The sequence below is a fragment of the Aquarana catesbeiana genome, unplaced genomic scaffold (assembly GCF_042186555.1).
Source record: "Aquarana catesbeiana isolate 2022-GZ unplaced genomic scaffold, ASM4218655v1 unanchor226, whole genome shotgun sequence".
Classification (NCBI taxonomy): Eukaryota; Metazoa; Chordata; class Amphibia; order Anura; family Ranidae; genus Aquarana; species Aquarana catesbeiana.
Genome location: NW_027362653.1, coordinates 830,649 through 846,736, shown reverse-complemented (window position 1 = coordinate 846,736; position 16,088 = coordinate 830,649). Strand labels below are relative to the sequence as shown.

Here is a 16,088-nt window from a genome sequence, read left to right as displayed (position 1 = left end):
TGTCCCGTGATGTTCGAGAAAGAAATGACGTTTTTCACAAACTTTTTTTTTTGATACATGTCCCCCAGGGCAGGACCCGGACCCCTATAACCATTGTATGCCCAATTACTTGCATATAAGCCTTCAAAATGGACACTTTGGATTTTTGATGTTCGGGTCCTATTGACTTTAATGGGGTTCGTTATTCGGGTCCGAACTTTCGCGGTGTTCGAAAGTTCGGGTGCGAACCGAACAGGGGTCCGTTCGGCCCATCCCTATCTTTAACATTGCAGAAACGGAATCTCCTCCTTTTTTTTATGTCTTCAGCAAGATAGCTAATTCCATCATTTTGGAAGACAACCACCACTCCTCCTCTGTCACGATGGGTCTCGATCATGAACGATACTATGAGAATGGAGGAGATGCTGGCCTTAGACAATGACACCTTTGATAAGTACAAGGTGTTGTGGTCCATTTGGCTCCGCTTCAGATACCTTCATGACTATGCTCTCGAACCCGACAGGGTCACCCTAATATGCAGCCTAACCATAGGGAGAGTTGAAGTGTCTACCCATTGGGTTCCCACCCTCTGACCATTATTTACTTCTATCTACACGTGTCTCCCCAGCAGCTTTCTCTCCCCTCTACGATCTTGTTTCCCCTTCTTTATTTCCCTCTCTCACTCTACCTACGCCCTTACTTGGGTCACTTCCCCCCTTTATCTGATTTGGTCTCCCCCTTTTATTTTCTAATTATTTCTCCATATAGTTTTATTATGAACAACAAGGCTCTCCAGCCTGAATTTTTCCCTGCAACAGACGACAGTTGTCAACCCTTACAATACATTGTTTGTTAGTGGGAGTCAAGCTATGGGTGATAGCCATCAGGCTGACTCATTGCCTATGTTTACTAGCGGTTGTCAATAAGTTGTAACTTTTATGTTGTTCCTTGTGATATTTGTGAAATTGACAATAAACACATTTTCAACCCTAAGTAATAGGAAGCCTAACTAGCAAACTAACTATATACAACATGTACAAAAACGAGGAATGTAGATAAACGGGGTGAAATCAGAGATGTAAGAAAGAGGGAGGAACCTGGACTGGGATCAGGAATAAGGGGAGCAGACCAAACACTGTGAGGAAAGGCACAATTTGGAAGGAAAGGAATGGTCTGGAGGGAAGGACTGAAATTCTGTTTTGTAACCAAATGAGACCAATTCATCGGAAACAGAAAAGGTCGCTTGGCAGCAAAAACCTTTCAATGCAAGAAACAAACAGGTTCATGCAGAGGAAAAGGTGTGAAAAAATAAAGAGGACCCAGGGGACTGCATGATTTGTTTTTGAGGAGGGGGCAGAAGCCTCCAGGAACCGTGAAGTTCAGCAGGCTGATCAGAGCGGCTCTGAGAGTGAAAAGGTCCCTGTAGACCCCACAGAAAGCACACGCTGTATTGCTATTCCTAATACAAGGGAGCCTAGTTGCCTTACGACCCTCCCACTGTGATGCTAGCAAAAGTAGTTGCAGATAGGGAAACCCCCCCCCCCCCAGGTTAAAGATTCACCCCTCCAGACTAGCATCTGTCGTGTCAAAACAGGAATCTGCAGAGATTGGAACCGTGGACTGTGACCGGTTACCAAATCACTGAGGTGGCCCTGACTCTTTAAAAGATTGAGCACCCCTGTTCTAAAGGAACAAAGGACTTAGACCTGAGGCCAGATCAGAAGTCTTTCAGGAAGAAGCCAGGAGGCTGAATACTATGGCTTTTGTGTTGTGAAGTGATGCTGGAAACCCCTGTGTGGGAAATCCTGATGTTAAGGACGTTTCTTTCAATAAAAGGGGTAGTGAAAGCCCAGAAGTGTAAATTATAGCACAACCCTTGATTGTAATCTTTACACCACACAGTACATGTTATAAGCATGTGTCGGTATCACGCTTCTTCTTCCACTGCTCAGCCACTCATATGCTCATTATTGGGTAATGAGGACAGCGCCCACTCTGGTCCAATTGCAAAGCAGCAGCAGGCCCATGCTTGGTATCCTCATTTCTAGGTCCCTGTCACTTTGGATTGGTCAGCAGACAAACCCCTGTCTCTGGCTGTCCTGATTGCCTGCACTCATCTGGTGCATTATTTAAGCATCACAAGCACAGGGGTTCTAGGCTTGTCATAGCACCTGCTACCTAGATCCCTTCCTGCCATGCACTGGCTGCTTTGTCACTTGGGTTCCTCATTGCTGACCCCTGCCTTGGTCCTGGATGACTCTTTTGGATTGTTGCCTGATTTGACCTCAGATTTCTTACTGGATTACACTTGTCCACTACCAGCCCTGAATTGCGTTTGAAAAATAATACCAGGTAACATAAACATTGCAACAACCCCACCATTTTATTCTCTAGGTTCTTTGCTAAAAAAATAGCATTTACTTCCTGGAATCTATCTGCTCTTAGCTCAGCCATGCAGGCAGGAGGGTGTGCTTAGCTAAGAAAACTCCTCCCCCCATCCTGAAAACTCCTAGGATGTATGACATTATTAGTCTAGACCTGAAAACCAGGAGGTAATGGGAGAAATGTAAAAAAAAAACAAGTTTAAAACACGTAAATATGATATATTTTCCTATCTTTTTGCCAATGTTAGCAGCAAAACTACTAAAATGAGTCAGTGTGGTCTGAGAGGGTGACGTTCTGCTTTAAATGAATCTAAGCTAGATCAATGTAACTATGCAAAAATAAAAAAAAAAACATACCTGGAATTCAGTTTTTACCTCTTTTTTTCGACAGGTCCGCTGCTCTGCCCGTCAATGTGAACCCACTTTCTGTGGTTTACGATAGTCTGTCCTCTTTGGGTCGGTCCGTGATCTACCACCTCACTTATATTGGGATTTACAGAGCTGCTTTGCCTTACCAAAAACAGAACCTAATCTGTTACCTGTGTAGAACACCTCCTAAGGAGCCGCAAGTAACTGAGATCCCCCACCCTACACAGCCAGGCACACCTTATTTTCACAAGTACACTTGAGTCAGAGAACAGTCCTCGACTTTGTTTTATTGAGGGTAATAACTTGGATAGGAATGGGAGATTATGGGATGCCCATTTTAATTCAACAACTTCAGGGACAACTCTTTCTATATACAGTCTCTATATACAGCTCCTCTTGTTCCTCCAGCACACACTTGCTTGCAGAACTTAGCTGGAACACTGTGTATACCTGACAGTCACTCCGATGAAGCAACGGCCCATTACGGGCAGGAACCCTTAGGTGTGTAGTAGTAATTTAGTGTCCAGCTTACATCACTCCTGTGGCTACTGATCCCAGTACCACCTCTTCAGGCACTGCCAACCCACCTGGCTTCAGCTGCCCCTTTTACTGGCCCTCCAGGCTAACTTTCCCCCATAGTCCTTCCGACTGACACTTACCAGCCCACCCGGCTGACTCTCAGGAGATCTACAAGATATACTGACCTGCTTCTGCTGTCCTCAATCCCTGCCTCCAGGAAAGCCTCCTCCTGTGTATCATAGAAGGGACCTTCCAGCACCCAAGCATCGGCCCGAGGTCACCCCCCCAAAATAGGGGGCTCCTACAAGGGCCACCAACAGTCTCCTCAGCACTTCATCTCCACCTTCCATCATACTACCCTGTTGGCATGACTCATGCCTATTTATGAGGTGGCCTGCCCTCTGCCAGCCATTTTACTGGGGACTGGCTGAGGCCCTCATAAATATTCATTGCAGCCCCTCCCCTCTCCAGCTCTGACAGTTTCTACAAACTTCCAGACCAGGGGGAAGTGCCAGAGAGAGCTGCCAGATGAGTCACCCAGCCCTGACCTAAAGTAACCCTGACCCAGATTAAAGCCCTGAGCTAACTATATTTTGCCTGCCCTAACAGACCTACACTAATTCTAGCACTCATACTAGAGGGTGCTACACCTGGAGCAGGTATGGCACACTTCTGTCTTCTCCTTGCAGGTGTTCCATGATGTGCCCACAGATCTCAACCCAAAACCTGAGGAACCTCTTCACCTTCTACCTCCAGCATCAAGACAATGGATGCAGTTGATTTTCAGACAGTGTGTTCAATAGCTTCTGAATGTGGCCCTGTAGTAGGATCAGCCATATTGTGTTCTGTGCAGCTTCCATAAAGTCTTCCAACTCTCCATGTGGAGATATTTCTATGCTGACAAGGTAGCTACTTGTATTTGATGTGCATATGTCCTCTGGATATAGCAATGTTTGAAAGTTATTTATCATATGTTATTGTAATATAATGTCTGATGGATTTATTTTATCTTTGATAGTGAGACCTGTTCCTTCCAACTACCCCCAAGTTTGTCCTGACGAAGCAAAACAGCGAAACGCGTTGACGCACAGGGGCTCACTGCCGTTTATTTGGTGTCACTGTTGATTTAATCAACTTGTGTTCTTCAATGTCTATTGTACATAACTATGAAGGCCCAGTTATCTGTATGAAACCATGCCTAACAAAGAAAACAGATCCTACAATCCTCAGCTCCTTCTAGTGGTATTTTTACTGAAATACCTCAATCAGGAAAAATACTGCAATAGCGCATTATAGCCACTAGATGGAGCTGATGTTCATAAGAAATCACTGTATGAAAAAAAAAAATACAGCCAGAATTTGTAACAGCTGGATCACTGCTTATCACATTCGTCCAACAATTTTTGAATAAACAGACCCCTTGGTTTCCTTCGATAGGCATGGCTCCAACTAATTTATTATAAACAGACCTCTAAGTGTATGCAAAAGTTTACACCACAACATGTACTCAGCCAATGAAAATTAATGACTCCATTTTTATTTTTCTACTGCTATCAATGGCCAACACAGTATAACACTTCATCCATGTCTTTGGCGATCTCTGATCTCCTTATGAACTGTTTCTTCCATGATGAAGATCAGCCATGGAGTATATCTGAGGTGTATATCAGGGTGTGCTTCTTCCCCACATGAGAGCTGTGATGTCCAGCAATATTCATATAGAAGACATTTCCCACACTCAAGGCACTAATACACCTCGAGGGTTGTGTGGGATCCGTGATGTACAGGAAGACAGGACTTCAGTGAGGAACAATTCCCTCACTCAGGACAGGAAGGGGTCTTCTCCTTCATGTGTATTCTCTGATGTTTGCACAGATGGGACTTCTGTGAAAAACATTTCCCACACTCAGGACAGGAATACGGCTTCTCCCCCGTGTGAGACCTCTGATGTCTCTGCAGATTTGCCTTCCGCTCAAAACACTTCCCACACTCAGGACAGGGATACAACTTTTCCACCGCGTGCAATCTCTGATGTCTGGAAAAAGTGGACTTCTGTGAAAAACATTTCCCACACTCAGAACAGGAATGCAGCTTGTCCCCCGTGTGCAATCTCTGATGTTTGCGAAGAGACGACATCACTGAAAAACATTTTCCGCACTCAGGACAGGAATACGGCTTCTCACCCGTGTGCATTCTCTGATGTGTGTAAAGAGAGGCCTTCACTGAAAAACATTTGCCGCACTCAGAACAGGAATATGGCTTCTCACCCGTGTGCGATCTCTGATGAATAGAAAGATTGGACTTGTCTAAAAAAAATTTCCCGCACTCAGAACAGGAAAGTGTCTTTTGCCCCGTGTGCAATCTCTGATGTCTGTAAAGATGGGACCTCAATGAAAAACATTTCCCACACTCAGGACAGGAATATTGCTTCTCCCCTGTGTGAGATTTCTGATGTCTGTAAAGATGGGACTTCTCTGAAAAACATTTCCCGCACTCAGGACAAGAATATGGCTTCTCACCCGTGTGAGATCGCTGATGTGAGACAAGAGCTGATTTTTGCACAAAACATTTCCCGCACTCAGAACAGGAAAATGGCTTCTCTCCTGTGTGAGACTTTTGATGTAGGGCAAGTCTGGATTTTTGTACAAAGCATTTCCCACACTCAGAACAGGAATATGGTTTTTCCCCCGTGTGCAATCGCTGATGTGTATAAAGATTGTATTTCTTTGAAAAACATCTCCCGCATTCAGAACAAGAATATGGCTTTTGCACTGTGTGGGATCTTTGATGTCTGTAGAAATTGGATGTCTTTGAAAAACATTTCCCACACTCAGGGCAGGAATGTGGCTTATCATTTGTGTGAGTTCTTTTATGCACATTAAGATTTGATTTAAAATGGAAACCCTTCCCGCACTCAGTACAGGTAAACCTCTTATCTGTTGGAAGAACGACACTTTCCCTCACAGTCTGAGGTTCCTTAATATAAAAGAAATACCATGGTCCATCTACACTGTGTGGTGCCGGATGGACATTTGAGGTAGCCGGGTTTTCTCCTGGACTATACTGTGTGATGTCCTCATCTTCTACTTTACAGTCTGGAGACAAAGTGAGACAATCCTCTGAGGTTTTCCTCATCTCCCGTCCATCTACTAAAATAGAAATAAAAAGATTATTACTAGACATGAGCAGATTGGTTCCCCTAAACCAGGACTCCGCCCACATCAGGCAGCTCTGTCTCTGAGGAGCATACGGTGAGGAGATCATAGGACGAGTGTCCCCACCCCCCTCTATCACTCATTGCTATCTTCCCAACACAAGAAGTCCTGCACTTCCTTTTTTAGTCCATGATTTGGTCATCAATAACAGCCCAGAGGACAGAGAGTGAGGATGGGGGAGAACAACCAAGACTGAACACACACACACACACACACACACACACACACACACACACACACACACACACACACACACACACACGTCATTATCACTTTCTGTTTAGGGTTCCAAAGTTTGAGGATGTTATCACATTACTATCAACATGTAAAAGTCTGTGCTCCAATCAAATCATCAGATATAAAATGTTCAGCTGATAGAAAATGGGTGTAACAAAAACAAATACTGTACATATTATGTTTATATATAGCAGTGGGTAGAGAGTAGAGGGCAGAAGTCAAGACTATGTAATGTACACCATATTGTATAAGATACAACCCTTAGCACTATATAGTGTCAGAATTATGTAATATACAACATGGAGTATATAATACAGGGGTCAGGCGTATGCAATGTACAACATAAATGATATAGTGTAAGGACTTGGTATTCAGTAATCAGTGGAAGCTTAAATGTTTACATGAGACAAGTTGCAGAGGTCCCACATCGCTGCCTCCCATCTCCTGAGACTGCACTCAGTGACTTGGGTCTGAGACTATACAGACATATCCCTCCACCCAGGACAGCCAACAAAAACAGGCAGAGAACGTGCTAGATCTGGCCATGGGGGAGAAGACCCAAGGAACATGCCCCAGGTGCCTAAGCCAAGCAACACCTATGATGAACAGCAACGTTTTGCTGGCAACTTAACTCTTGAATCTACATAAACCCAATCTGGATAGAAATCAAGGCTCAGAGAGAAAAAAATGTTATGTACAGGACGGGGAACACAGCTCAGGAAAGTGACCAGGGTATTACAGGCTGATATCACCCAGTCCCTGCCCTACTCTGGACCAATCAGTGAGCAGTATGGGTGGAGGAATGTATTTAGTGTTAATGACCCACCTGTGCTGATCTCTGTAGGAGTGTCCTCCTCTATAAATGTCCCTGTTATTCCATCCTCCTCCATAGACTGCTGATCATCCCTCACATATCTCTCTTCTTCTTCTGCTTTATCCTCAACTTTTATATCTTTTAGATCTTCACCCTAAACCATGAGAATGATCAGTAATACCATCTGTAAAACATCAGCACTAATATTAAGACATTACATCAAAAAATGCACACATTGTTCATTTTTTAGGTGCTCTGTCCCACCAACCTTGTAACAGTAAGGGATGGTGTGGTCTTCCTGGTTCCTGGTATTTGGTGGCTCCATCATATCCTTGTGTCCTTCTGAAACCTCCTTCATCACTCCATACTCCTCATCCTCCTCTTTATACTCTTTTTTGACAACAATATTATAATCTTCAAGGTTTCCACTCTGAATATATAATCACATATTGAAACAAACATGCTGTGTATAAGTACCATATTTATCGGCGTATAACACGCACTTTTTTCCCCCTAAAATCAGGGGAAAATCGTGGGTGCGTGTTATACGCCGATCCCCTGCGATCCTGAGCTTCAAAATCGCCGACCGCGATTTGAAAATGGTGCCGCCGGCGCCGAAATACACAGAGCCGGTCCTCGGCTATTCTCGGCCACTTTCGGCTTCACTCGAGCGCCGCCCAAACCTAGCCGAGTGTACTCGGCTAGGTTCGGACAGCTCCGCTCACAGTCACGCCCATCCCGGATGGGACTACGAGTGGAGCCGAAAGTGAACGAGAGCTGCCGAGAAGAGCCGAGGACTGGCTCTGTGTATTTCGGCGCCGGCGGCGCCATTTTCAAATCGCGGTCAGCGATTTTGAAGCTCAGGATCGCAGGGGATCACAGGATTTTCAAACTGCGAGCTGCAAGGCTGCACTGGGGCAAGGCTGCAATGGACACTGGGGAAGGCTACACTGGGGCAAGGCTGCAATGGACACTGGGGAAGGCTGCACTGACATGGCTGCACTGACAAGGCTGCACCGACATGGCTGCACTGAGAAGGCTGCAATGATGGGCATTTAAATGTAAGTTTTTTTTCCCTTAAACTTCCCTTCTAAACTTGGGGTGCGTGTTATACGCCGATAAATACAGTAATAACTACCAATAATTTTTCCTCATCTACCTGATGATGGTGAGGGATGCTGTGATCTTCCTTTGTGGAATCCCAGGAATACAGAGGACGGGGACATCTCTCTGGTGGGTTCCTGGTATTAGGTGACTCCATCATATCCTTGTGTCCTGAAAACTCCCCCATCACTCCATACTCCTCATCCTTCACTTTATACTCTTCTTTAACAACAATATTATCATTGCCGAGGATTGAACTCTGAAATATACAATAAAACATTCATTGTAACAAACAAGCTTGTGTGTAAATTAGAATTACCAATAATTGTCAATCATCTACCTGATGATGGTGAGGGATGATGTGACCTTCCTGTGTGGAATCCCGGGAATACAGAGGAGGGGGACATCTCTCTGGTGGGTTCCCATTACTGGATCCATCTGTAGGAAACACACACACTGACTGAATACATTGTTTCTATGTGTTTATCAGATGATGGGGGATCTAGGTGGACCCTCTGTACTGCTCTCTCCTTTACAATAAAGTCTCCTCTTACCCGGTGATGTGAGGGGCGGCTGATTCTTCATCATGATGTCCTTGTAGAGATCCTTGTGTCCTAAATACTCCCACTTCTCCATGGAGAAACAAACAGTTACATCTTGAAACACACAATGATACAGTCACCATCCAGACACATCCCTTGTCTGTTACTGGATAATGTCCCAGAATTCCCAGCACCGCTCACCTCTCCTGTCAGCAGCTCAGTGATCTCTCTGGGGGCTTCTAGAATCTCCTTTTTATTTCTCTATTCTATCAGGAAGTGAGGTGGAGGCAATGTGATGGTCATATGATCTCCAGACTTCACATGAGGAAAACTCTACATTTCAATCATGTTGGTGACTTCTAGAATCTTCTGCATGGTGCATCTCTCAGGTTTTAGGGAGTCACATGGAGATACTGTGATGGTCATATAATCTCCTGACTTCGAGGAAAGAACTGTATGGAGAAACCAATAGGAATATCAAGTTAGAATCCCAGAATCTTCCTCACCTCCCTGGTCTGTGTTTTATAAAGAGAAAATAGTGATGTCATGTGACCTCCCAGAATCCTTCTCACCTCACCATTCTGGTCTCCATTTCATTACAGTCCCACTTTAGGTTGAGGTGCCCCCCACCCTTCACTACTTAGGATAAAAGCTTTGTTTCAGGCATTCTGATGCCATTAAATACAATACAGGACCAACCGTCCTTGACCATAAAGCTCTATTTTGGTATTGTCGCTCCAGATTACAGTGTGCCAAAAGCTGTGCAATGTGTCAAGGTGTTGTCGGGTATATTGTAACCAGGCTTTTTTTGTGGTATTGGTGCAGTAACGGCTTCTTTCTGGCACCTCGATCATAAAGCTCATTTATGTATCGTCGTATTGTGACCTTTAAAACAACCACACCATCTTTTTCCCTGAGCAGCCTGTATGTCTCCTGAGGTTACCTTTTGGGTTTTCTTTGTATCCCAAATAATTCTTCGGTAGTTGTGGCTGCAATCTTTCTTGTTGACCTTGGCTTGGTATCAAGAGATCCCCAAATTTTCCACTTCTTAATAATTGAACAGTACTGACTGGCATATTAAAGGATTTGAATATCTTTTTATATACATTTTTCATCTTTATAAATCTCAATTAACTGGTTACGCAGGTCTTTTGACAGTTATTTTCTGCTCCCATGGCTCAGTATGAGTAGCCTCCTCAATGCATCTACATGAGAGCTGTATATAAATTACAGTGTGCCAAAAGCTGTGCGATGTGTCAAGGTGTTGTTGGGTATATTGTAACCAGGCTTTTTTTGTGGTATTGGTGCAGTAACGGCTTCTTTCTGGCACCTCGATCATAAAGCTCATTTATGTATCGTCGTATTGTGACCTTTAAAACAACCACACCATCTTTTTCCCTGAGCAGCCTGTATTTCTCCTGAGGTTACCTTTTGGGTTTTCTTTGTATCCCAAATAATTCTTCGGTAGTTGTGGCTGCAATCTTTCTTGTTGACCTTGGCTTGGTATCAAGAGATCCCCAAATTTTCCACTTCTTAATAATTGAACAGTACTGACTGGCATATTAAAGGATTTTAATATCTTTTTATATACATTTTTCATCTTTATAAATCTCAATTAACTGGTTACGCAGGTCTTTTGACAGTTATTTTCTGCTCCCATGGCTCAGTATGAGTAGCCTCCTCAATGCATCTACATGAGAGCTGTATATAAATTACAGTGTGCCAAAAGCTGTGCGATGTGTCAAGGTGTTGTCGGGTATATTGTAACCAGGCTTTTTTTGTGGTATTGGTGCAGTAACGGCTTCTTTCTGGCACCTCGATCATAAAGCTCATTTATGTATCGTCGTATTGTGACCTTTAAAACAACCACACCATCTTTTTCCCTGAGCAGCCTGTATTTCTCCTGAGGTTACCTTTTGGGTTTTCTTTGTATCCCAAACAATTCTTCCGGTAGTTGTGGCTGCAATCTTTCTTGTTGACCTTGGCTTGGTATCAAGAGATCCCCAAATTTTCCACTTCTTAATAATTGAACAGTACTGACTGGCATATTAAAGGATTTGAATATCTTTTTATATACATTTTTCATCTTTATAAATCTCAATTAACTGGTTACGCAGGTCTTTTGACAGTTATTTTCTGCTCCCATGGCTCAGTATGAGTAGCCTCCTCAATGCATCTACATGAGAGCTAACAAACTCATTGACTATTTATATACAGACACTAATAACAATTTAAAAAGCCACATATGTGGGAAATTAACCTTTAATTGGCATTTAACCTGCGTGTGTAACCTTGTGTGTCTGTACCAAGGCAAAACATTCCAGGGGATGGAAACTTTTGATCAGGGCCATTTGGGTGATTTTGGTCATCATTATGATTTAAAAAGGAGCCAAACAACTATGTGATAATAAATGGCTTCATATCATCACTATCCTTCAATAAAGGACAGTTATATTGGCATGATCAGTCATGGTTTCAATATCAATGGCCAAATTTCATGATTTCTGCCATAGTGTGCAAAATTTTGAGCACAACTAAACACTACAAAATTTTACACATACAGGCAGCACAAAATGTGCACAATCAAAATAAATTATTTTCAGCTACCTGCAACTGATATTTTAGCTTTTATAAGTGATAAAACCTATTCCTCTGATCTGTTGATATGAATCAAAGCTAGCAGACAGCCCGGGGCTCCTCACTTTCCCCTGCTGGTTCTTCTGGCCGAAATGACTAGGACTTCTTTTGATGCTTCAGAAAGGTGACAATTTTACACCTACGAGGAAAAGAATTTTATTAGCATCTAGGTGACCCTCCTGTTTTAGAGGCATGTTCTGTCCTTTTCAAATGCTAATTGAAGAACATATGTCAATTATTGTTTACCGATTAAGGGAATACTGGATCTTTGAATAATGTTTTGCACAAATTGAGTTTTGGTTATGGGTAGGCAAGTGGGTGGGCCTTTTCCTTTTTAAAAAAAAAATAATTTTCTCTCTTTTTTCTTTCTCTCTTTTGAAGAGTACATGATCAAGGATTCGGTGTGTTTTCTCGGGGTGGGGGGTTAGTGTGGTGTATGTTAATGAAAAGATTTATAAAGATATATTGTCTAATGTGTATTTTTATGTTGTATGTTGAAATCTGTCTTAATAAAGAAAAAGTGATTATGAAAAAAAGGGAATACTGTATCTTTAATACCACAGAATTAAATGATATAATCATACTACTTTTATAGATCACATCCCCTCTCGGGGTAAAACTGCCCTACTTTTGCATTTTATTACAGATGGTGATCCAGGACACTGGGACTGGTGTGGCAGTAATCAGGGACACTGTAACTGGTGTGGGGATAATCAGGGGAACTGTGATGGGCGTGGCAGTAATCAGGGGCACTGTAACTGGTGCTGGGGATAATCAGGGGCACTGTAACTGGTGCTGGGGATAATCAGGGGCACTGTAACTGGTGCTGGGGATAATCAGGGGCACTGTAACTGGTGCTGGGGATAATCAGGGGCACTGTAACTGGTGCTGGGGATAATCAGGGGCACTGTAACTGGTGCTGGGGATAATCAGGGGCACTGTAACTGGTGTGGCAGTGATCAGGGACACGGTAACTGGTGTGGCTGTGAGGTCAGTGTGCTGCACTCTAACTGGCGTGGCAGTGATCAGGGGCACTCTAACTGGCGTGGCAGTGATCAGGGGCACTCTAACTGGCGTGGCAGTGATCAGGGGCACTCTAACTGGCGTGGCAGTGATCAGTGGCACTCTAACTGGCGTGGCAGTGATCAGGGGCACTCTAACTGGCGTGGCAGGGATCAGGGGCACTCTAACTGGCGTGGCAGGGATCAGGGGCACTCTAACTGGCGTGGCAGGGATCAGGGGCACTCTAACTGGCGCGGCAGTGATCAGGGGCACTCTAACTGGCGCGGCAGGGATCAGGGGCACTCTAACTGGCGCGGCAGGGATCAGGGGCACTCTAACTGGCGCGGCAGGGATCAGGGGCACTCTAACTGGCGCGGCAGGGATCAGGGGCACTCTAACTGGCGCGGCAGGGATCAGGGGCACTCTAACTGGCGCGGCAGGGATCAGGGGCACTCTAACTGGCGCGGCAGGGATCAGGGGCACTCTAACTGGCGCGGCAGGGAACAGGGGCACTCTAACTGGCGCGGCAGGGATCAGGGGCACTCTAACTGGCGCGGCAGGGATCAGGGGCACTCTAACTGGCGCGGCAGTGATCAGGGGCACTCTAACTGGCGCGGCAGTGATCAGGGGCACTCTAACTGGCGCGGCAGGGATCAGGGGCACTCTAACTGGCGCGGCAGTGATCAGGGGCACTCTAACTGGCGCGGCAGGGATCAGGGGCACTCTAACTGGCGCGGCAGGGATCAGGGGCACTCTAACTGGCGCGGCACTGATCAGGGGCACTCTAACTGGCGTGGGGATAATCAGGGGCACTGTAACTGGTGTGTTAATAAGCAAGGGCACTGTAATTGGTGTGGTGGTAATCAGGGGCACTGTAACTGGTGTGGTAATAAGCAAGGGCACTGTAATTTGTGTGGTGGTAATCAGGGGCACTGTAACTGGTGTGGTAATAAGCAAGGGCACTGTAATTGGTGTGGTGGTAATCAGGGGCACTTTAACTGGTGTGGCAGTGATCAGGGGCACTGTAACTGGTGTGGAAGTGGTCAGGGGCACTGTAACTGGTGTGGAAGTGGTCAGGGGCACTGTAACTGGTGTGGAAGTGGTCAGGGGCACTGTAACTGGTGTGGCAGTGATCAGGGGCATTGTAACTGGTGTGGCAGTGATCAGGGGCACTGTAACTGGTGTGGAAGTGGTCAGGGGCACTGTAACTGGTGTGGAAGTGGTCAGGGGCACTGTAACTGGTGTGGCAGTGATCAGGGGCACTGTAACTGGTGTGGCAGTGATCAGGGGCACTGTAACTGGTGCTGGGGATAATCAGGGGAACTGTACCTGGTATGGCAATGATCAGGGACACGGTAACTGGTGTGGCAGTGAGGTCAGTGTGATGTCAAAGAATTCTCTGACTCTGATTGGAGGGACATTGGGACAATGATCAGGGGCATTGTAACTGGTGTGGTGGTGATCAGGGACACTGGGAGTGGTGTGGTGGCGATCGTGGGCTCTGTAACTGATGCAGCAGTGATAAGGAACACTGTGAGCAGGTGGCAGTGATTAGGGACACTGAGTAGTGACAGTATGTAAAAAAAAAAAATAATAATATTATATATTTTTTTACATACTCTCACCAGAGCAATACAGTATTGGTTTCCAGCGTTTAAAGATTTTGAAGATGTAAAGAGGAATGGGCTGACTCTGGATGGAGGGACATTTGGAGGAGGAACTGTGGGGTCAGTGTGATATCATAGGATGGGCTGACTCTGGATGGAGGGATATTTGAAGGGGAAGTTGCAAGGTCAGTGTGATGTCATAGAACATGCTGACTACAGACTTATTGACATTAGGAAGAGGAGCTGTGAGATCAGTGTAAGGTCAATGTGATAGCATGGGATGTGCTGACTCCAGATGGAAGGACAGTTAAAGGAGGAAGTGTGAGGTGAATGTAGGGTTATTGTGGTGTCATAGGACATGCTGACTTTAGATGGAGGGATGTTTTAATCTGTGATGTCATAGGATGGGCTGACTCTGTACAGAGGGGCATTGGGAGAAGGAGCTGTGAGGTCAGTGTGATTGCATAGGACTCTCTTACTCTGGTTGGAGGGACATTGGGAGTAAGAGCTGTGAGGTCAGTGTGATGTCAAAGGATTCTCTGACTCTGATTGGAGGGACACTGACCTCACAGCTCCTCCTCCCAATGTCCCTCCAATCAGAGTCAGAGAATCCTTTGACATCACACCGAACTCACAGCTCCTCCTCCCAGTGTGATGTCAAAGGATTCTCTGACTCTGATTGGAGGGACATTGGGAGGCGGAGCTGTGGGGGGGGGGCACTCTGTGAGTTATCTGTGCACACAATCGTTTCTCCCGGGTGTGTCCCACCTCTCCTAAACTGAAAAATGAACATTGGGCTTTGCAGGACACATCATATTCCTGTGATCTCCATGTACTCCGGAGACTTTACTGATCACATTTTAGGATGGATATCTGAGACTGGGATCATTATGGAAAAAATTTGTTTTCAGGACATTTACTACAAATTACATTTTCCCTCTTTCTTCCTATTTGAATCTTTATTTTATAAGACATACATATTCCAATCCCCCCCTGAATAAACCTCCCATCCCCTGCCACTAAAAAAAGTTGTATAATCCATTAGTATAGACTAATGAGGTCAGAAGGTGATTGGTGGGAAAGGTGACACATCTCCAGAATTAGGAGAATGTTTCGGCCCCTTAAGTGGGGAAATGTTTTGCCCCTGAAGGGGTTAATCTAGGTTTCCACATTATATATGTGTGTATCATCATCTGCTGGAGATAAAAGACATCACAGTGACTATGGAGGAAGAGGACGGACATGACGGGGGTTACTGGGTGTAAATAGAAAATAAGATCTTATTACCTCCACTACTGCCACTTCCAGCAATGTCTTCTCTATACTTCCTCCTGACTCACCTCTCACCTGGAACTTCGTATATATACCTGACATCACTTCCTGCCTGTACCTGACATCACTTCCTGTCTGTCTTCCATAGAGTTGTCCTGTCTGGGTGGAGATCACCACCATGTGGAATTCAGAAGAACTGCAGCCCCGAGAAACGTCTTATAGAGCGAACACGTCCTTGTGCTAAGTGTGTATGTACTGTACACTGATCAACCCTAACATTATGACCACTGACAGGTTAAGTGAACAACACTGATTATCTCATTACAATGGCACCTGAAAGTGGGTGGGATATATTAGGCAGCAAGTGAACATGTTGTTCCTGAAGTTGGTGTGTTTAACTGTTTGCC

At 44.9% G+C, this 16,088-nt stretch overlaps 1 protein-coding gene across 1 annotated transcript in view; it reads right to left on the bottom strand.

The window, feature by feature from the left end:
• LOC141121630 (uncharacterized) overlaps positions 1-15,778 on the bottom strand; it is a 46,171-nt gene extending 30,393 nt beyond the window's left edge. Inside the window, 7 exon segments of the mRNA XM_073611279.1 lie at positions 5,074-6,400; positions 7,530-7,671; positions 7,786-7,947; positions 8,677-8,880; positions 8,962-9,059; positions 9,176-9,615; positions 15,697-15,778. Of these exon segments, the coding sequence (XP_073467380.1) occupies positions 5,074-6,400; positions 7,530-7,671; positions 7,786-7,947; positions 8,677-8,880; positions 8,962-9,059; positions 9,176-9,257 (2,015 nt within the window). The 5' untranslated portion in view covers positions 9,258-9,615; positions 15,697-15,778.
• Positions 15,779-16,088: the final 310 nt, after the last annotated feature.